We start from the raw sequence: 21339 nt of genomic DNA, 5'->3' as shown, positions 1-21339 counted from the left end.
GGAAAACATCTGTGGCTGGGACAGCAGCAAGTGTAAAGGTGGGGCGAGGGCGAGTGGGGAGGCTTGTGTGGCCAGAGCACTGGGATGGGTGTTGCGGGAGGGCACAGGTAGGTGAAAAGGTCAGAGAGGTCAGAGAGACCAGGAGGTCCCATCTGACCTTACCCTTACCCAACCTTATCCTTCTGGTAAGGACTTACAGTGTTTAGTCTGGGTGAGATGGGCCACCACTGGACGTTCATGAAAACAACTAACAAATGTTTTAACAGAATTACTCTGGGTGCTATGGCCAGTCTAGACTGAGGGAGACAAAAGCACGAGGCCAGGAGTAGACTTCTGCAATAATCCTGGGGAGAAAGGGTAGCAGCTCATGCCAGGGAGGTGACGGAGGACAGGGTGGGACCTAAGTCCCCAGGTCTTTATTGGGTCGAGGCTTTCTGCATCCCTCCCTTATACCAGTAACTCTTTCCTATAAATACAGAGTCTTGTATTTATTCCTTAGACCCATATTAGAAGTCTGTGGAGAACACATAAAAATCCTCACTTTGCTGGCTGTCAACATCGCTGTATTTCATATTTGTACCTTCTACACTTTCATCCAATTCCCTGAGCGGTGGACTAAGACCAGGCTAAGGTCTGTGGCCTTTCAGGTACACCCCTGTGCTGACCCCAGCATGCTGAAAAGCACCCTCTGGGGTTGCAGGTCGTCCAGCATCTACAAAGGAACCCCCCAGAACTGTCCTCATCTCATCTCTAAGGGCATCATGCTACAACCTGCCTGGGGACATGGTCTATCACTGTCGTCCCTCCACCGGTCAGTGTCCTCGCCCCTGCTTCATCTTCATGGCATGGTACCCTCATTAGAGTCTGGCCTGGGTTAAAGTCTGTGGAAGGACATAGATGTAAAGAGAATAACGATAACCAGAAATATTTTTTCTAAGACAAAGAGGGGTTACAATCACAACTGCAAAGAAAATACCGACATGAGTGAATATGGAATTGTTTTTTGTTTGTTTGCTTACGATTTTATTTATTTATCTGACAGAGAGAGATCACAAATAGGCAGACAGCAGGCGGGGGCAGCGGGGGGGGGGGGAGCAGGCTCCCTGCTGAGCAGAGAGCCTGATGGAATTGTTTAAAAAAAAAAAGTTAAGAGCAAGGATTTTATATTGAATAAAACAGCAGAAACTTTCCAATGCTATTTATTGTATCCCCCATTCACCTTAGCTGTAGGTACTCGCCGTGCTACCACCTCACTTTTGGCTCTAATATCTCAAGCAATCCATACCTCAGGGATCACAGTCACCTCCTATCTTCCAAGCTGCCAATCCTATCTCCTTCTTCCACCCTGGCACCTGAGAGATCTTTCTAAAAAGTCCATACATGATGATGCGAGATAGTATTAAGCATCTTAGCTCGCATATGACCAGAGAGGGTCTCTGCCTGCCCCACTCCCCATCACCCCCCATCTCCTCACCATATGGGATCACTCAGTGGCAGACACATCCTGCTGCTTCAGGCTCCTTAGTCTTTCTATGCCCTGCTCCCCACCTGGACCGCTCCTTCCAAGCCTCCCAGACTTCCCTCCTTTCCTCAGAGTGGAGTGGGCCATAGGTGCCCTGTCACACCTCTCGTTGAGCCCCTCTTTCACAAGAACCGAGACTGTTTATCACCAAAACTGACAAAGGAACAACACCAGGAGGGCCACAAGAGCGCCCTATTCATTCTAAATCTCCCGGGCCTGGCACAGAGCTTGGCACAAAGCAGGGACTCAGGAACTGCTCGTTGAATGGAACTCAGTCCTGTTATTTCCAGGAAAGGATATGCCATAATTTCTTCATTCCTGTAACCCAAACTCCTTACTTCCCTCACTGCCCGGGAAGCGATCTCTTAGCCAACCTCTAAACCCCATGATTTGCACTTTTTCACCCATTAACTCCAACTAAAAACCAATTATTAAATCATTCAGTAGTTCCACGTCTTTCCCTCCCCCACCCCCCAATTCAGTGAACTTTCCTCCTGCTTGCTAATTAAAACCCAATCCTCTGATATTCCCTGACATGACAAACATCTTCCTGTGGGAATGAACGGAGCGCTGAGCAACAAGAATCCTGATCCTTTGCAAGTGAGTGTCTGCTGAAGGGGCAAATGGGAAGCACTTTACGGCCCAACAACCCCTGGGCTGTCGAGAGGCACACGGAGTTACCTCCCTTCCAGAATGCTCGTCCCTACTTAAACCACACATGACATTCGTATTTTCGATTCTGGTTATGCTACCAGATTTTTTTTTTTTTTTTAAAGAGCAGAACATTACTCTATCTGCCAGTGCTGGGAATTTTATGACAAGAACTTACAGCTAGGCAATGAGAGCCAAGTTTATTATTTTTTCTGGATCAGATTCAACAACCTTGTCCAAAAAGAGCAAGAAAAAAGCAAAAGAAGCAACCAGCCCTTTTGTTTCCACACCTGCGTTTAAGCTTTAACTCTTAAAGTCCTAAGCAGATCCACGGAAGCCTCAAGATTAATCTCCCAATCCCAAGCAAAGTGAACAAATCTGGGCTGATGGGTGCAGTCACCATTTTCCTGGAACAGGGGTTCTCTGTTTTAGCACTTAACTCAGCCCAGTGGCTGACTCAGAGGCCTGGGGATTGCCTCACGGTATTCCTCTGGGCCTCCTCCCCAAGTTGGTTTGGTCTTCAGTGAGAGGGGAGATGGAAACTTTGCTGAGGATGGTGCCATCCCATAAGGACTCACCTCATCCTGTCCCCTTCTTCCCGGCTCCCTGCCCTCACCCAATAAAGAATGTTCCCAGGCCAACGATCCTGATAAAGAAGTCTCACCTCAAGTTTCACCTCACCCTCTTTTTTTTTTTTTTTAAAGATTTTATTTATTTATTTGAGAGAGAATGAGTGAGAGAGAGCATGAGAGAGGAGAAGGTCAGAGGGAGAAGCAGACATCCCAAGGAGCTGGGAGCCCGATGCGGGACTCGATCCTGGAAGTCCGGGATCATGACCTGAGCCGAAGGCAGTCGCTCAACCAACTGAGCCACCCAGGCGCCCCTCACCTCACCCTCTTCAAGGCCACTTCCTGTTACCTTCTCATGGGGCCTATTTAAAATTACACTCCAGGGCGCCTGGGTGGCTCAGTGGGTTAAGCTGCTGCCTTCAGCTCGGGTCATGATCTCAGGGTCCTGGGATCGAGTCCCGCATCGGGCTCTCTGCTCAGCAAGGAGCCTGCTTCCCTCTCTCTCTCTCTCTGCCTGCCTCTCCGTCTGCTTGTGATCTCTCTCTGTCAAATAAATAAATAAAATCTTAAAAAAAAAAAGTAAAATAAAATAAAATTACACTCCAACCGGCCAGCAGCCCCACTCTAGCAATCCTGATGCCCCCCGCCCAAACCTGCTTCCCATGTTCTTATTGCTATTAGATTGAACAGTCACCTTCCAAACTATCAAATACTTTACTAATTTATTATGCTTATTGACCATCCCCACCCACCAGCACGGAAGCTCCCTCAGAGCCTGGCATCTTCGTCTGCTTTGTTTATGGGGCTATCCCAACAGGGTTGTACATAGAAAAGATACTCAAGAAGTACTTGTTTGGGGCACCTGGGTGGCTTAGTCGTTAAGTGTCTGCCTTCAGCTAGGGTCATGATCCCAGGGTCCTGGGATCAAGCCCCACATTGGGGGCTCCCTGCTCCTCAGGAAGCCTGCTTCTCCCTCAGCCACTCCCCCTGCTTGTGCTCCCTCTCTCGCTGTGTCTTTCTCTGTCAAATAAATAAATAGAATCTAAAAAAAAAAAAAGTATTTGTTTAATGAATCAATGAATCTTGAGGTCTGATTAACTGGTAGTTCTGAAGTTCTGTCACTGAGAAGGATTCAGAAGTCATTCATATAGAGAAGCAGTGGAGAAACGAGGAGTGCCATGACCGGTCACGTGTCTGCCAGTGGCTTGGGGCAGGCTGTACTTGTTCCATAGCTGCCCAAGACAGTGGCCGCTAGCCACATGCCACCACTGCTCACTTGAAATATGGCTAGGGAAACTGACCTGTGTTGTAAGGGCGCCAGCATCTGTACTGTGTTGTACGGCACAAGAAAAAAGTAAAGAAATCTCAACAGTTTTTTTGTTGATTACATGTTAAATGATATTATTTGATTATGCTGGGCTAAATTACATATGCCATTACAATTAATTTCACTTATTTCTTTTACCCTTTTAAAAGACTTATTTATTTGAGAGAGAGAGAGAGACAGCATGAGCCTGTGCAAGCACCAGAGAAGGGAGGGGCAGAGATAAGACGACTCCCCACTGAGCAGGGAGCCCGAAGCGAAACTTGATCCCAGGACCCTGAGATCATGACCTGAGCCAAAGGCAGATGCTAAACCAACTGAACCACCCAGGTACCCCATTTGTTTTACCTTTTTAAATGCACTAAAAGAAGATTTTAAATTGCCTCCGTGGTCCACATTTTATTTCTACTGAACAGCACTGCTCTAGAACTCCCAATATGACCATAAGGAAGCACTGATGATATCCATCTATCCATCTGCTTCTTGATCTGCTCTCAGAATGTAAACCAATGTCAAGAAGCCTTCTCAAGCCCAATTCTTCACGAAGTGTGCTCCTTAGATCACTTTAGTCATCCTGCAGTTTCCAGGATGGAGGAGGAATGCAGGGTCCAGGAATTTGCATTATAACCTTCCTCCCACCACCCCATGATTCCAAGGCATACTCGAGAATCACCGCTCTAGGCACTAGATACACATATTATTTAAATTCCAAATAATCTTTGTCAAGCATGAATAGGATTGCATACAGATTGAGCAAGAATTCTCTCCTCTGCACTGGTAGAAAAAAGAAAGGGGGGGAAGCCCAGCAGAAGAGCATAAAGCCAAGTCATGGATGGAGTCACCTTCCTGCATATCTAAAAAGAAAGAAATGGGCTTTGTGAAATCAGAGGAGCCACAGCTCCCCAAAGATAAAGAAATGCCGGCTGACATCTCAGAGGAAAACGTGTTCCAGGAACTGCACAAACACACAGCCCATGGCTCAGCTGTGGTCCATTTGGAGCTTGAGTTATCAGTCAGGTGAATGCCTGCTATTGAGGCTGTCTAGCTAGCTCTTTGCGGCTGCTCTGTTCTGCTTGCACACCCAGCATCACATATTTATATGACTTTGGCATTGGTCAAGGGGTAGCACGTAGACAATCAAGATCATCTCCTCTCCCACTTATGCCTGGCCCTACCCCCAACTTTTACCATTCCTATTCCCTTCCCCTGACCCCTGTGCAGACAAATCTCTTCTTGGAGTTGTCTGCTTAGGAAAAATAGAGCAAAACAAGAACAACAAATAAGGCAAAGAAAAACACATCCATATTTCCAAAACACCTGCTGTGTCAAGTATTTACTAGTTCCATTCTAGAGGAAAAAAAAGACATAAAGTAGAACAGGCATTTCTCTAGAATTTAGGTTTATATGTAAATAGGATCTCTACAGATGGGCCCTAGGACTCCTAACAGTGTCCACACAGAAAGGCATTGAGATTATGCTTTGGTGTATTTTGAGCACAAAGTCCAGTAAAAACAAACTCACATAAAGTACTGGAACCATATTGAAATATTTACCTCCCAAATGAGGACTAAACCCTGCACTCTGAAAGAGGAAAAAATCACACGCTCTCCCTACCCAATTCCTGGGAGGGCTGCGCTTGCCCATTTCCTCCAAAGCCACGTGACGTGAAATGTGATCTGAAACCTGTTTTCTATTAACCATATATCATGACTCAATGTTTTTTTTTTTAAGTTTGTTTTAAAGAAATAATAACTTCCATGCCCAGAACCTACAGTCATAATTTGTAATGCTACATATTCATGAGCCATGTGATTATGGTATCTGCCGACCGTGCATTCAAGAAACACAAGTCCATGCAACCATTTAAAAATTCTTGAGTGTTTTTTATTTTGTATCTACAGCCGGATTACTTTCTTCTACTAAAACGACGTAAAACATACTCAACGCTTTTTCTCAAAACATTCATGACGGTCACCCTCTGCTTTTAATTTTTATTTTTGCTGAACTAGAAAGAACTAAAGGACTGAAAGTGCCCTCTGTTCTTAACACCCAACATGCTTGCACATGTCCAAGAAGAAAGCTCTGAGATGCTGCCATATGAGTATAAACACGCACAAACTTGAATGTGGGCCACTACAAAAGCAATACTCGAATCTCCCATGGCGATGTTACAGAAATGATAGTATATGTGAATATACAAAGAGAAGCAAAATATGTCACTCCACCTGAAATACAGATTCAGTCCACACAAGTCACCAAATTAATGAAGCGTGAGCTGCTTTATAATGTAGTTTTCCAAAGCGGAGTCCCAGGCCACACAGGGAACCTTGATGGTCTTAGAAGATGAGCTCTCCAGACTCCTAAATTTACTCTTTCTCATCCGCCAATGTTAGCAGGATTTTAGGATGAGCATGATCCAAAATTTAAAGTGCATGTGCCATCTAAAGGGTATTTTTCAGGGGAGCCTGGGTGGCTTAGTCAGCTGAGTGTCCAAATCTTGGTTTCAGCTCAGGTCACGATCTCAGGGTCATGAGATCAAGCCCCACATTGGGCTCAACACTGACCCTGCCTAAGATTACCTTCTCCTGGGGCGCCAGGGTGGCACAGTGGGTTAAAGCCTTTGCCTTCGGCTCAGGTCATGATCTCAGGGTCCTGGGATCGAGCCCCATGACAGGCTCTCCGCTCAGTGGGGAGCCTGCTTCCCTTCCTCTCTCTGCCTGCCTCTCTGCCTACTCGTGATCTCTGTCTGTCAAATAAGTAAATAAAATCTTAAAAAAAAAAAAAAAGATTCCCTTTTCCCTCTGCACCCCCAGCCTGGTACTCACGTGTGCATGCTCTCTCCCTCCCTTAAAGAAAAAAGAAAAGAGAGAGAGAGAGAGAAAGGAAGGAAGGAAAGGAAGGGAGGGAGGGAAAAGGAAAAGTAAGGGGTATTTTTCAGGAAAAAATAAAACGTTGGCATCATTACTATTACTTGCCTCGATCCTTGATCTGTTTTTGCCCTCCAAACATACTTCTGGGAAATCCCTGACCAGGAAAGATTTTTCTTTTTTTCTTTTAAGTTACATCCAATCTGCCAACCCGGGTTCAAATGGACACAAACCGAAATTTATAAGTACGTGGCTCCAAATAGGTTCTTAAAATTCCCTTTACAGAATTCCTCTTTATTAAGATCGATAATCCAAGTCCCATCTTATAGACAAGGAAATTAACAGGATCTGCCTGAGCCACACAGCTGGTAGAAAGCAGAGCTGACAACAGAACCACAGACTTTCTTTCCCACTAGAGAGCTGTTTTATTCCACTATCATGGAGCAGTCAGCTACTGAACTCAAGAACTCAACAGAGCTGGGTTGACAGAGCCCCACTTTAGCCCCCTAGCAATAGAACACCGGGAGATAATAACCAAGAAGATCCTTACTGATCACTTACCAAGTGAACAAACCTCTGTTTGTGGAAATGGATTCCCTCATGTTAAAATGTGGAAAATAACAGGACCCACTTCACTGGCTTGTTACGAAGGTTAAATAAGGTAATATACGTAAACTGCTTGGAAGAGGGCCTAGCTCTAAGTGTTTGTCAAATGTACACATACATGTATACACAGCCTCAAGACAGGCCACAAGGGTCGTCTGGCTGACAAGCCACAATTCATTCCTCACTGTGACTGGACCATTGCCTTCTTGTCCAAACTGCCAGGAGAGGATATATGAAGCCTATTTTCAAGGGTTAGAGCGGTAGTGGCTCCAAACAGTAGCTCTGAACATGGCCCAGCAGCTTGTATCAGCCAGAAACTATAGCATCTCCGGAACAGACTCTCTGTGATGAACATGGAAGGGCTGGGGATCAAATGGGCTTTTGTGGGCTTTCGACTGAGGTGGCAGATGGAGAAACCCCTGACCTCTAGGTCCACTCTGAGTCTCAGCTCACAGCTGTGTCATTCACCACCCAAATGGGGCAAGGCAGGGCCAGAGTGAAGAGGGCTCCTTGGCCCAGGGGCATTCAGAGGCCATCTGAGGACCGATGGCAAAAACCGAGAGCAAAAACTGTTCTCGGGATACACATTCTACCTTGGACAAAGAAATAAGAAAGGCCAAAGGGACCCTTCCTTCCCTTGCAGAAATCAGTTTCCAAGCCAGGGGTTGGATGATGGAGGTCTAGAGGGCCAGAACTGGGCTGCCTCAAATGAACCCAATGATCCCATTGAAGGGAAGGAGTTGGGCCATCATGCAGTCCCCACCAGAGATGGGGAATGCAAGCCACCTGTGGGGAATGCTTACCAAGGGCCCCACTGTCTACAACTTATGAGAGGACCAAGGCATTGCCATGAGCTTTCAAGCCAGTCTCACCACAATCTCCCAGGAGACAGGTTTCTCTCCCTCCTATGACATGAAAAAATATTCTGCAACCTCCCTTAACAAAACACTCACTTCTTCTACTGAACAGTCCCTGGAGGCTACCCACGACATTAACCAAGGGCACCAGCAATGTCACATTTGATGCAACTGCCCAGAACCTGGGAGGGGCAGCCCCATCAGATTGCCAGATTAGCCTTGGACAATAAAGCCTTAAAGCAAGGAACAGAACTCTCCGCGAAGAAACCAGCCTTCCCCCCTCGGTAAAATCGAGTTTATTTAACCTCAATTTGTTGAGTGAAAGCAAAGCCTTCACAGAGATGCGGCTCAGGCCTACACACAGACATGACATGGCAAGTCCAGCCGAGCCAGGAAAAGTCGACGCTTACATGAACCCTCCAGGACAGGATGTCTTGATCAGGAAGAATACACCCAGGCAAACCCCATAAGGCCAAGGGGCCACTCATTGGCAAACTTCATAAGCCTCAACCCGGCAAGTGAAGATAAATCCCAGGAAGTCTTCCAAGAAACTCTTTCTGGACCAGGATTGCCAGCTGAAACTGGACTCCTGCCAACACTCTAATTGCCACAGTGACATTTAGGAAGAGCTCTTTTACCACAAATGGGCCAGAAACTCGTTCCTAGGAAATATGGTAGTTGACTGACCCCAGTTCATGAGAGGATCAAGCCCTGTACAATTAGGGCTCTTATGGACAAGCCACAAAACCAACAGATAAGCAGCCTCTGGAACAGAAATGTATGGTACACAACCACTTGATATATCCCACAGGGCACAGTGAATCATTCCACAAGAGACATTTTTTAAAAAGAAGAAGAACAAATCCTAAAATGTTTAGTTATTTAATCTGCCTCTGAGAGAGAATCTATCTGGGGAAAGCCTCACTGGAAAATCCGAAAGGGTATACATGGAGCCCTGGTCTGTACACTCCTAGCATACAGGAGGGACACTCCGGGTCGAGCAAGGAGCTGTGCTCGCGTCTGCAACCCCGACCCACACTGCTCCTCGGCCTGCCTCAGAGGGGTGTCTCAGCTTCTCCCACCTTCAGAAGCCAACAATGGTACAGCAATTCCCCATCTCTTCATCTCCGGCGGGCAGCTCCTCGAGGGCAGGTAGTCCACTCCACTTCTCTCTGGAATTCTCCATACCTAGCCTCACTTCCCAACAGCCTGCAGGCACTAAAAACCGGGTGTGGGATGAATGAACAAGTAGATGCATAAACCGTCATCCCAGGTATGCTAATCCATGTTTTCCTAAATGTGGGGAGAGCTGCCAAATAAGGGAAAGGAGGAATTTTGAGAGGGGGAAAAAAAAATCATTTCCAGATTTTTAAATGTAACATAGTGAAGGATATGGGAATTTTTTTTTTTAAAGTTCCCTCCTCCACAACCAAACGTGAATGCCTGAGTTATTCAAAGGGCATTTTTGGATACTACAACCCTCCGTTACACATCACTTGGAGTCATCAAAAGGAACGTGTGGACATGTGCCATGGCATAGGCTGTGCGTGTCCCTTCCTCGAGTGGAGCTGAGCGCACATCTGGGGCTATTTAACAACTGATTGGAAATTTCGCCTTCTGATTTCCAGTTAAATACTGGGCACAGGAAAACAAATAGCACTTGTTTTTCACTGAGGCTTGTCAGTCATCCAAACTGCAGTGCAGACCGAGAACTGCCTGTGGTTTGGTGGCAAAGGCCCAAAATAGTTAGACCTTTTTTCCCCCAAGTTGAAGTAAAAGGAATAAACCAGATCTTGGCAACCTCAGGCTCTTCACCCACCCCTCCCCCCACCTCTGGAACACAAAACTAGATTTTAAATATTAAGCATGTTCCTGGTATTCATTTACATTTTTTCATTAGGATTAAATCTTGATTTATTTTTATTCCAAAGCCAATAGCATAGCGTTTGGTTTCTTTCATTTTTTTTTTTCCTCAACTGCTCTGCCCTGATATTTACTTGGATTTGCTGAAGAGGCAATGTTCAGATTATCATTTTCTGTTTCTAATTAAACTGGGATGTAATATCTAGCAGCCATATTATCAAAGAATCAGAAAGTCTCTTTAGAGACTGGCTAATACCACCTCCTCACTATAAGGATGAGGAAACTGAGGCCCAAGCACTGAAGTGATTTTGTCCAATGATACAGAACGAGTTAGTGCACAGCCTCCTAGTACTCAGGCCTCCTGTTACCCAGGCCAGAGTGTTCAGCGGAAACAAAAATCTGAGTTACCTCTGAGTAGAGTTGCCTGATAAAATACAGAACAGCTAGTTAAATTTGAGTTTCAGATAAATAGTGAATAATTTTTGAGTATAAGTATGCCCCGCATATCGTATGGGCATTTGAAAAAGAAGTAATTGTCGTTAACTGAATTTCAAATTTAATGGGGTGCAGGGCTCCATCCCAGGACCCAGGGATCATGACCTGAGCCTGAAGCAGACGCTTAAGGACTGAGCCACCCAGGCACCCCCATTTCTTTCTTTTTAATGTAAATGGCTGCAAAACAGAAGTTGCAGCAAAGGGACCTGAAGGACTAGTGAGACTGGAAGAAGTTGCTGCTTATTTTTTGGCTTTCCTCCTCTTAGATGCCTTTCCTCCTTAGAAGCATGTAAAACAGCTAAGCCTGACATTGAAAGGCTGGCTGAGGCCTCTCGATTGGACACTTTAGGTCTCGTCTTGAGCATTTCTGCTTGTCCCAGGTCTCTGAGTCTGTGGACCCTGCATGAGGGCGCACTCAGATTTGGAATACAATAAAACAAGATTAAACCAAAACAAAACAAAAATCAGGTACACGGAATAAAGTAAAAAGATACATTTTTAAATCCAGTTCATTGGTTTTATACCTTGATTTTTTTTTTTTTAAGATTTTCTTTATTCAAACCATAAGAGACTCTTAATCTTGCAGAACAAACTGAGGGTTGCTGGGGGGAGGAGAGGGAGGGAGAGGGTGGTGGGGTTATGGACATGGGGGATTGGTGTGTGCTATGGTGAGTGCTGTGAAGTGTGTAAACCTGGTGATTCACAGACCTGTACCCCTGGGGCTAAAAATATATCATATGTTTATTAAAAGATTTTTTAAAAATCATAAAAAAAAGATTTTCTTTATTTATTAGACAGAGAGAGAGAGAGAGTGAGCACAAGCAGGAGGAGAGCGAGAGAGGGAGAAGCAGGCTCCCTGTGGAGCAGGTTCCCCGCTCCACAGGGAGCCTGACACCAGGCTTGATCCCAGGACCCTGGGATCATGACCTGACCTGAAGGCAGAGGCTTAATGACTGAGCCACCCAGGTGCTCTTACTCCTTAATTTTTAAAGACTGCTGGAGAGATTTTTTTTTTCCCTAACAATTTAATTGAGATATAATTCACATATTAAAATATCCATCCTTTTAATCTCTACAATTCACTGTTTTTAGTACATTCACAGTTGTACTCTAATCATCACTATCTAATTCCAGAACATTTTTATCATTCCCCAAAGAAACTCCATACCATTAGTAGTCATTCCTCATTCTCCTGTCCCACCAGCCCTGGTAATCACTGATATACTTTCCGTCTCTATGGATTTACCCATTCTGGAAACAAATGGAATCACACAACATGCGGCCTTTTATGTCTGCCTTCTTTCACTTATGTTCTCAAGGCTCATTCATATTTTGGTATGTATCAACACGTCATTCCTTTTAATGGCCAAATAACATTTCATTGCATGGATATACATCTTTTTTTAACCCACCCATCAGTTGATGGATATTTGGGATGTTTCCACTTTTGGGTTGTTAAGAATAATGTTGCTATGAACATTAGTGGGCAAGTTTTTCTGTAGACCTATGGTTTGCCCAACTGCCTTCTAAGGCCAGCCATTTATGAGGGCTCCAATTTCCCTACATCCTCAACGACACTTGTTATTATCTGCTTTTTTTGTTAGAGCCATCCTGGTGAGTGTGAAGTGGCATCTTGTTGTGGTTTTAAGTCTGCATTTTCCTAATGACTAATGATACTGAATATCTTTTCATGTGCTTATTGGCCGTTTGTGTTTTTTCTTTGGTGAATGTCTATTCACATGGTAGCATATTTTTAAAGACAACCTAGTAATGTCCCAATCTTTTTTTTTTTTTAAACAAACTCAGGTTGACAGCTCAGACTTTTATTGCCCAGTTGCGCTACGCTTTTTCTTCAGTGTGGAAATAATTGCATAAATAAAGTTTTTGCAGACTGAGAGAGTAGGATTATTCTTATTTCTAATTGCATGGAGGGACAACTTGAACCTATGCAATACTCTCTGGGCCATCCAAACACCCTACAGAAGAAAATCTACACAGCTCTGACAGCTGCATCACACACGTGCACATGCACATATGTGTGTGCGCACGCATGTGTCAGAGAGAGAAGACTCACTACTTGACAATGAAACAATCATTCTTTATCCCATTCCTGTTTCCCATGGAACCAGAACAACCAGATAAAGGAACTGCACTCTCAGAGGAAACTCAATCCCACTGTCTCCCAGCCTGACATGCTCCTTCTTGCCCGCACTATGAAATTGTAAGGCCTAGAACGATCGGACAGAAAAAGCCAAATATCTTTATTAGACACTATTAAAGTATAATGTTTTTAGTCACTCTCATGGGTGGCTGAGACATGAGAGCAACACAAGTCCCTGTTAATGAACTATGAAAGGTCCCTCTTCTAAGTCGGGGCGACTGTTATGCAGACATGTCAAGTTCAATTTAAAGGTCATCTGGGGGGCACCTGGGTGGCTCAGTGGGTTAAAGCCTCTGCCTTCGGCTCAGGTCAGGATCTCAGGGTCCTGGGATCGAGCCCTGCATTGGGCTCTCTGCTCAGCAGGGAGTTCCCCACCCCTACCCTCCCCACCTGCCTCTCTGCCTACTTGTGATCTTGGTCTGTCAAATAAATAAAGTCTTTTTTAAAAAAATAAATAAAAGTCATCCTGAACAGAGGAGTAGATACCACTGCTTCAACTTTCTCACCACCTTACTTACAAACTGTTTAGTATTGTAACTCTACCTGCAAAGTAAAGACAGCTTTAAGACAGTAATGCAGACATACACATCAGACTGAGAATCAAGAGACTGACTGCCTCTTAGGGCACTGGATGGCTCGGCAGCCAACTCTTAATTTTGGTCAGGTTGTGATCTCGGGGTTGTGAGATTGAGCCCTGCCTTGGGCTCTGGGCTCAGTGGGAAGTCTGCTGGAGATTCTCTCTCCCCCTCTTCCTCAGCACCACCCCCCCATCCTCTAAAAAGACTGCCTCTTTCCTCTGCAACTCTGAGCTTGCTGGGTAACCTGGGAGAAGATAATGATGGAAACGGCTAAGCCCCAGTTTCTGAAAATTCCATGGGCCTTCTGAAGTGTTTGTAAAATAATGTGATTATCTAATCTCCAAACTTTAACTCTTAACTATACTGTAAGTGGATAAACAGAACTCACCACCGGTTTTCTGTCCAGCAGCAGAGCCATCTGCTACAACAGCTGTCCAGCGGAGGAGTAGACCCTGAAATTCCTTTCTAGCTACAGAGCAAGGGAAGAGCCTGCCTTCCCTTCTTCACTTCACATACTCTCTCTTAGGGACAGCTACCCAGCTTGTTAGAGAGCTTGCATCACTCATCCACTGACCTGAGAACCCAAAGGAACAAAAGATGTTCTACCCTGAAGGAAGGTACAGATGGGAGAAAACCATTCTCCCTAAAGAAAGCCTGCTGGACAACAAAGCAGAGCTCAAGTGTTCCCGAATTTAAATCCTTGCCTTCTCCCAATGTTGCCTCCCCTTTACTGGTAATTTTAGGCGCATCACTTGATATGCTATCTCCTTCCACGGGATTAACTCCAAGTAGGGATGATGTTCCATTGTTAATTAAAGCCATCTCCTGTTTTCATTGTTAGTGCATTTTAAACTGATGGCCCAGAAACAGTTCTTACAGATCTTAAACAAAACTAAAGCAAATAAATAATAATGAGGACTAAGATACTTTCCATTAAAACCCATGGAGTGGTAGGTTCATGAAGAATCCTAAAACGGACCAGAAGAACTATGATATATCTGGACCCCACTTTACATCTGGACCTGCAGCCCAGAGAGATAGGAATTCCTTTCAATCTTGGACAAGCCAAGCCAGATATTTATAATTAGAAATATACATTCAACATCCTTCCCAAGTGTTCTTTACTACGATTAATAATAAACAGTCACGGGACGCCTGGGTGGCTCAGTTGGTTAAGCGGCTGCTTTCGGTTCAGGTCATGATCCCAGAGTCCTGGGATCGAGTCCCACATGGGGCTCCTTGCTCAGCAGGGAGCCTGCTTCTCCCTCTGCCTCTGCCTGCCACTCTATCTGCCTGTGCTCACTCTTGCTCTCTCTCTCTCTCTCTGACAAATAAATAAATAAAATCTTTAAAAAAAAAAAAAATAATAATAATAATAAACAGTCACAACAACAGCAGGTAATGGGGTCAGGCACTGTACATGTTACATGTAATCTCACCTAATCAAGACAACAACACGTGATGCAGGGACTGTTGATTTTCCCATATTACAAGTGAGGAAAATCAAGCGCACAGAAAAAAATAATTTGCCTTGAGTTATTATTTGCATTCAGAGGAGGGTGGGCAAAGCCTTTGCCCATAACCTCTCCCATAAACTGCCCAGTGTGGTAGGCTCATAGAGCTGCTGAGTACCTGCAGTGGGGCTGGTATGCCTGAGGAGCTATATTTTAATTTAATTTTTTAAAATATTTATTTATATGAGAGAAAGAGAGAGAGAGTGAGCGCAAGCATGGGGGGGAAGAGAGGCAGAGAGAGAGAGAAAAGAATCTTAAGCAGACCCCATGCTGAGTGCAGAATCTGATGCAGGACCCTCAGATCATGACCTGAGCCGAAACTAAGAGTCGGATGCTTAACTGACTGAGCCAGCCAGAGGCCCCAATGTATTTGTAATTTTAGTTAATTTCAATTTAAAGGGCCCCCCATAGCTAGTGCCTACAGTATTGGACAATACAGCTCAGAACTCTAAGGGCTAAATGTATATAAGACTTCATCATTAGAGCCATTACACTCACTATCACAAATGCCTTTAATTACAGGAGACTGACAATGACTACGGGTATGCAAGAGGCAGGCTGGGGTAAGAGCTTACAGAGTAAGTCCTATCTGGGTTTGAAAGAATGTCACTTCATTTGGTTTTGTCCAAAGCCTCATGACTAGATTCAGGTTATGTGCATGTTTGGCTAGAATACAATATAAATGATGCTGCGTCCTTTCTCAGAGGGTCATATTTAAAGGTACACAGTGTCCACCTGCACCATACTGGTGATGCTGACTGGATCACTCGGTCAAGGTACTGTTGGGTATACAGTCATTTTTTTTTTCTTTTGTTATTAGTAAGTAATTTGAGACTATGTAAATATACTATTCCTCAAACTCCCTCCACCTTTGCTATATTTAGCTTCTTTTTTTACCCCCCTTAAAGATTTACTTATCTATTTTAGAGAGAGAGAAAGAGAGCACACCAGCATGGGGAGGGAGAAGAGTGAATCCCAGGCAGATTCCCTGCTGAGCACAGAGCCTGATGTGGGCCTTGATCTCATAACCTGAGATCATGACCTGAGCTGAAATCAAGAGCTGCTTAACTGAGCCACCCAGGCACCCCTACATCTAACTTCTCCTGATGAGTCTTGCCCAATAAACTTTTACTATAATGATCGCAAATCAGGAATTTCTAACTCCACCATTCCTTCTATATTATTGATTGACACATGACTGTGAAGAAGAGCTGTCCCTCATCCCTTTTTACTAATTTATCTACTTCTTAGCTGTATTGATTACAGACTCCTACTTTGTTCAATAAGTACCTTTGAGTTTTTAAAAAGTACTCTTCAAATAAAAATGACAAGAAAATATAGATCTGGATTAAGAGCCATTCATTAGGCCAGGTCTGCTCACTCGGCAAGAGAAAGACTATTAACCGAGGCCTCTTGTTGTTCTGGATGCTTTGGGGCAAAGAGTAAGTTTAAAAGCCCAAGGCTCTGCAGTTAAGGACATGAGCACGGAGCTCCAGCAACAGACAACATGAGTTATCACTGTGAAGGGCAGTGTTGCTCATCATCAGACATGATATCATACCCCAACAATTCCATCCAAACAACCCATCAATTTCTCCACAACTAGCAAACTTGAATGTTCTGGCAAACTCAAAAGGACATGATTTACAAATAGTAGGTAATATTTGGATCTTTCCACAAGAGCTGGGTTCCAGCTTTTTTATAAAATACAAATGTTTTCATCTTGGAACTCACTGTGTCACTTTCTCAACAAACAGATCCTCGTATCAGAAAGTGGGCCTGTGTTATATACAAATAGAATGGGCCTGTGTGTATTTATTTTGTGGTCAGAGACCACACACCTAGTGGTTATTTACAATGTTTACATTGCTCTTGATGCCACCAGAGAAGTCTCAGAGCTGAGACAAAAGCCCAGGCCACACAGAGTACAACTGCAAGTCCCGCTCTAACGTGCAGACTGGACTTGACTTTCCGTCCCCAGTCGGACACACATGTGCAGTGTTTGTCGCTGTGGCTGCTTCTCTCCACCATCCAAACCCCACTAGGAGCACCCTTCAGATTTAACACACTGTGGACTTGGGTGTTATCTCAATGAAATAAGCCTTAATTTTAAAAAGACCTGCCATGTTTTAGGGTCATTGTATCCTTGTGCTAAGGACACTTTGGGAAGGCTTCGAACACTTACCAAGAAAAGTCTGGAGACCCCAACTGCAAGCCTTTCTGTCTTCAGATGCCAGACCAAAGGCTGTGGGGAGTTGAGCAGGAACACGACAGGCTTGTGGTGAATGTGGACTGAGGAGATGGGATTTAGGTGCAGAGTGACCTAAGAAGCAACAGAAAGACGAATCTTAACATTGGCTTTCCATTAAAATCACCTGGGGTGGCATTTGGAATCCCTTTTCACAGCTCACTGTTAAGATAAGCTATAGGTTAGTTCAGAGTCTATGGATAGGTTGAACTCGATGATACTGTCAAAATCTAGCCTTTTTTTTTTTAACTACAAAAATGGCTACCTCATGTAATTCAACCCATACAACTCTCAACCAAAACGTGATTTAGCTCCCAATAATAGCAGAACACAAACAAACAAAACACCTCCCCGCCACCCCCAAAGTTAGCAAAGGCAGTACAAAAGTGACCTTCCCTCAGAACTGTCTTCTCCTTCAAGGCAAATGATAAAGCTGAAAAGTAAGAGTACAGAATCCCCGGGATGGGTCATCCCTCTGGATAGCCAGAGAAAGGACTTTCTTCTCTTTCAGGTGAGCCTGAACCTCTAAAAATTTAAGGGATTTCTGCCAAAGAAAAGTGCTGAAAGCTAAGGGAGAGGGGCTGCCAAGGGAAGCTGCCAGTGCTTTCAACATCCCAGCTATTAGTTTGAAGGGGTTTTCCAAAAAATGAAGCACAGAGAACACACAGAATAAAAACTGACTGTATGACTGTATATAAACCTGGTCTGGGGAGGGGGGGGGTGGAAACCAGGGAAGAAAACCACGAGCCTGGATAAGAAAACTGTGACCAGTTTTGATAGCAGATCAAGGACTATTGTAGGTTACCACTGTCATCATTAACATCATCAGAAAGCACCTATGAGGACAGCTGCAAACAGTGGGTCCAACAACATCTTCCTGGAGCACACCAGCCAAGGTAGGTCAACATGAACACAGAAAAGCAAAAGGGTGCATAAAGAAATACTGAACAGATGCTTTCACAGAAGCATGTCTCATACTGGCTTTCTGGACAGAGGGGTGAGGGAAGACCCAAGAAGCACATATTTTAAAAAGTTGAACTCACCCAAGAGCACCAGAAGTGATGAGAGGGAAAGCATAAAAAATGACTTTAGTTGGCAAGACAGAGACCGAGGAATATACTAGGAATAACTGAACATCGCAGGCTTAATCCTTATGAGGACTGAATGGCCTAGATCTATGACCTGAGTCTATACGGCCATCGGGATAGAGCGCTCAAGGCTGGACCATTTTAGCATCTTCCACTGGCTGCTGGCCCACTTTGATCTTGATCTCAATGTATCTCTGCCTTTTATTGTAGGGACTGCCTAGGACACTGATGTCACCTATCATAGTAGCCTCTCAGGTCACTGATAATAAGGCAACATACTTTACTTTCAATACCCATGCCTCAGCACATGGTAGGCACTCAGAGAATGCTAATGAGATATTTAATTTTCTAATTTCCAATGCCACAAAAGTACTTTATTCTACTAATAATTTGCAGTATGCTATGTAATACCAAGACCATCCATTAACTGTCGAGTGTGCATTTCTTAATCTCCGAAACAGATCGCAAATACTCAGTAGGCAAAGATATGTCTTACTTTAATACTGTGCTCAAACAGAGTAGAAGACAGTTGTTTCAAGGACTGATTTATCACAGCAGATTCATAAATTTCTGTTATCTAAAAGGCTAAAAAGGCTGAATATATTAGTGGGTTCGAAGGGACTTAGTTAATTCACAGAAAAATTTTAAAAACACGAGCAATACTACCACAAGCTCTATCTCCAACACAGCGAGGATCATTTTTACCATCTGGCATATGCAAAGCACTAAAAGTAGGGTACTAGTGAACAGCGATATCAAGTACAGCATAGTAACAGCTACAGCTACAGCATAGTAGCATATTTCTTGGTCGTACACTACCTCGCAGCACTCTGCACAGCTGTCTGCATCTAGAAATAAACAGGCTGATGGCCACTGTAAACAGAAGAGGCTGCAGAACCAGAGTCAAACTGAATGCAGCACTACAGAGAGACGCACACAGGGCGAAGAAAAGAGAGATGAAGTAATTACTTGTTCAAGAGTACCTGAAAATTGCTAACACTCTGTCATGAACAGCATGTGTCAGTAAAAAGTTTCCAGAGTTATTCATTCCGAAACTGTTTATCGAGTGCCATCATGGCACAGAGAACAGCCATGCGTGTCCACCAAGGATACGTCAACTCTTTTTCCGATGATTTTTTTTCGCAGCCCTCAGGCATTCAAAAGGCACACTTTTGAAGTGTGTAGATAAAATAGCAATAAATATATATCTAAAATGAACAAGAATTTAAAAAAAAAAAAAACTTAGGAAATGAAAAGAAAAATGTGTATGAGACAGATATCGGTGCTGGGGTCCAAAATTTTCCAGATGGTCAAAAGTGTCGAGGCCTGGCTCACACAATCTAGGAAAGATTTCTAGGAGCCATGGCTCTGAGCTTTCCTGGAAACGGTTCCCTCTTCAGTATGTGGCAGCGTCTGGCCAAGATGAATCCCCGACTCTGGCACACAGGGCCCAGGCAAAGCCCCAAAAACCATCTGGCAAAGAAGAATTCACACTATGATTGGGAAATTAAAAGAAAAATACTCAATACTTCTTTTAAAAGATCATTTGGCAGGAACAGAGAGTCCCCCAAACATCTACTCACTCAATCCCTTCAGCAACCTTCCTCCACTGGAAGGGAAATCTTGCTGAAGGGAAGATAGAGGATAACCAAAAACAATGAACAAAGAATGAAGGTATAAAAGCTTCTCCAACGGTGGGGAGGACATACCTGGAATATCTCTGCAAGAATTCCTGGCTAAGGTGCCTAGTTTCTGCCAGGCTGAAAGGAAAGGAGAGGAGAGGAGAGGAAAGACTATAGTCAGACCATAGTCAGGACAGACTATAGTTACAAAGATAAGAACATACTGCTGAAGGTTTTCACGGGTAGATTATTACCCCACGATCATGGTCTGAAAACCAGAGCTGAGGCAGGCTGCAGAAAAGAAACAGCCCATGGGGAAATGATACACATGGTATCTGATGACTTCCAGTTTGGCAATCCAGATAGCTCAAGCCTATACTAAATTTACATAAAAGTTAAGAGTCTCTAACTAGTTCATAAGCAATAACAAACTAAACTAGGGGCCATGTGCCTGGGAAGGCTGATGAAACTAAAGGGAATGCACCCCAAATGAGGAAAAAATGACTACTCTCTAAATCAGTAGAGTTCATTTTTGGCAGTAAAAAGCATTTGAGAATGTAATAGAACAGATGAACCTTCTCACCACACACACAAAAACCCGTATGCACACTACATTTTGCAGGCAATATCAGAAAAAAATACATTCACTGCAGGACCCATGAATTCTAGGTTAAGTACCCATTAACCCAGGTTAAGGAGTCCACTGTGGAGGAACAAGAACATTCTAATGGCAGAAATAGAAACAAAATGACTCTGCGTAATTAAACTAGAGATCATATCTCTGGTTTTAACAGGTCACCCTCTCAGAGAAAAGAACTTATTAGATGGCAACTCAGAAATAAAACACTTGTCCATGCAGTTTCTGAAGTTTCAGTGACCTCTTAAAACCATACTTCGACTACAAAGTGGTCCATAAAGCCCAGTCCAAGAGTTCTGCTCTAACCTTTCTTGTCTCAAACAGTGCCGCTTTTCAGTCTTCCTAGTGGTGTGAGAAAATGCAAGTATATCTAATCTGTCACGTCCCCTATGTAGACACTGTCCCTCATATACTACTGATCTCTCCCCTAAATGAGGAAAAGCTCACTGGTTCTGAGCTAATGGAAAGCTCATCTGTTCTATGACATCTATTTATACTAAATCTTCTGAGATTATCTGTGTACTTCAACAAACTACCAGATATAATTAATGCATTTCTCCTATTTTATAAAGAAATTCAAAGTAAATCCAAAGTCAAGGCCAACTCCAAGGAGCATAAAGCCTCAGAGTGGCAAGACAAACTTCCTACCTCCCATTTAGGAAGCATGTCCTTGCCCATGTTATCAGTAGAAAATAACAAGGACAATTTTCTCTGGACCCTGTTAAAGTGAAGACTTC

At 43.9% G+C, this 21339-nt stretch overlaps 1 protein-coding gene across 4 annotated transcripts in view; it reads right to left on the bottom strand.

The window, feature by feature from the left end:
- Positions 1-21339, bottom strand: part of TGFBR3 (transforming growth factor beta receptor 3) — a 199181-nt gene that overhangs the window by 56701 nt on the left and 121141 nt on the right. For all 4 annotated transcript variants that reach the window (XM_047725460.1, XM_047725461.1, XM_047725458.1 and 1 more), the window contains exon 4: positions 17193-17330. In XM_047725460.1, coding sequence (XP_047581416.1) covers positions 17193-17330 — 138 coding nt within the window. The remainder of the gene's footprint in view (positions 1-17192; positions 17331-21339) is intronic.

This window comes from Lutra lutra, chromosome 4 (assembly GCF_902655055.1).
Source record: "Lutra lutra chromosome 4, mLutLut1.2, whole genome shotgun sequence".
Lineage (NCBI taxonomy): Eukaryota > Metazoa > Chordata > Mammalia > Carnivora > Mustelidae > Lutra > Lutra lutra.
The sequence above is the reverse complement of the archived record's forward strand: the minus strand, read 5'-3'. Positions and strand labels throughout refer to the sequence as shown.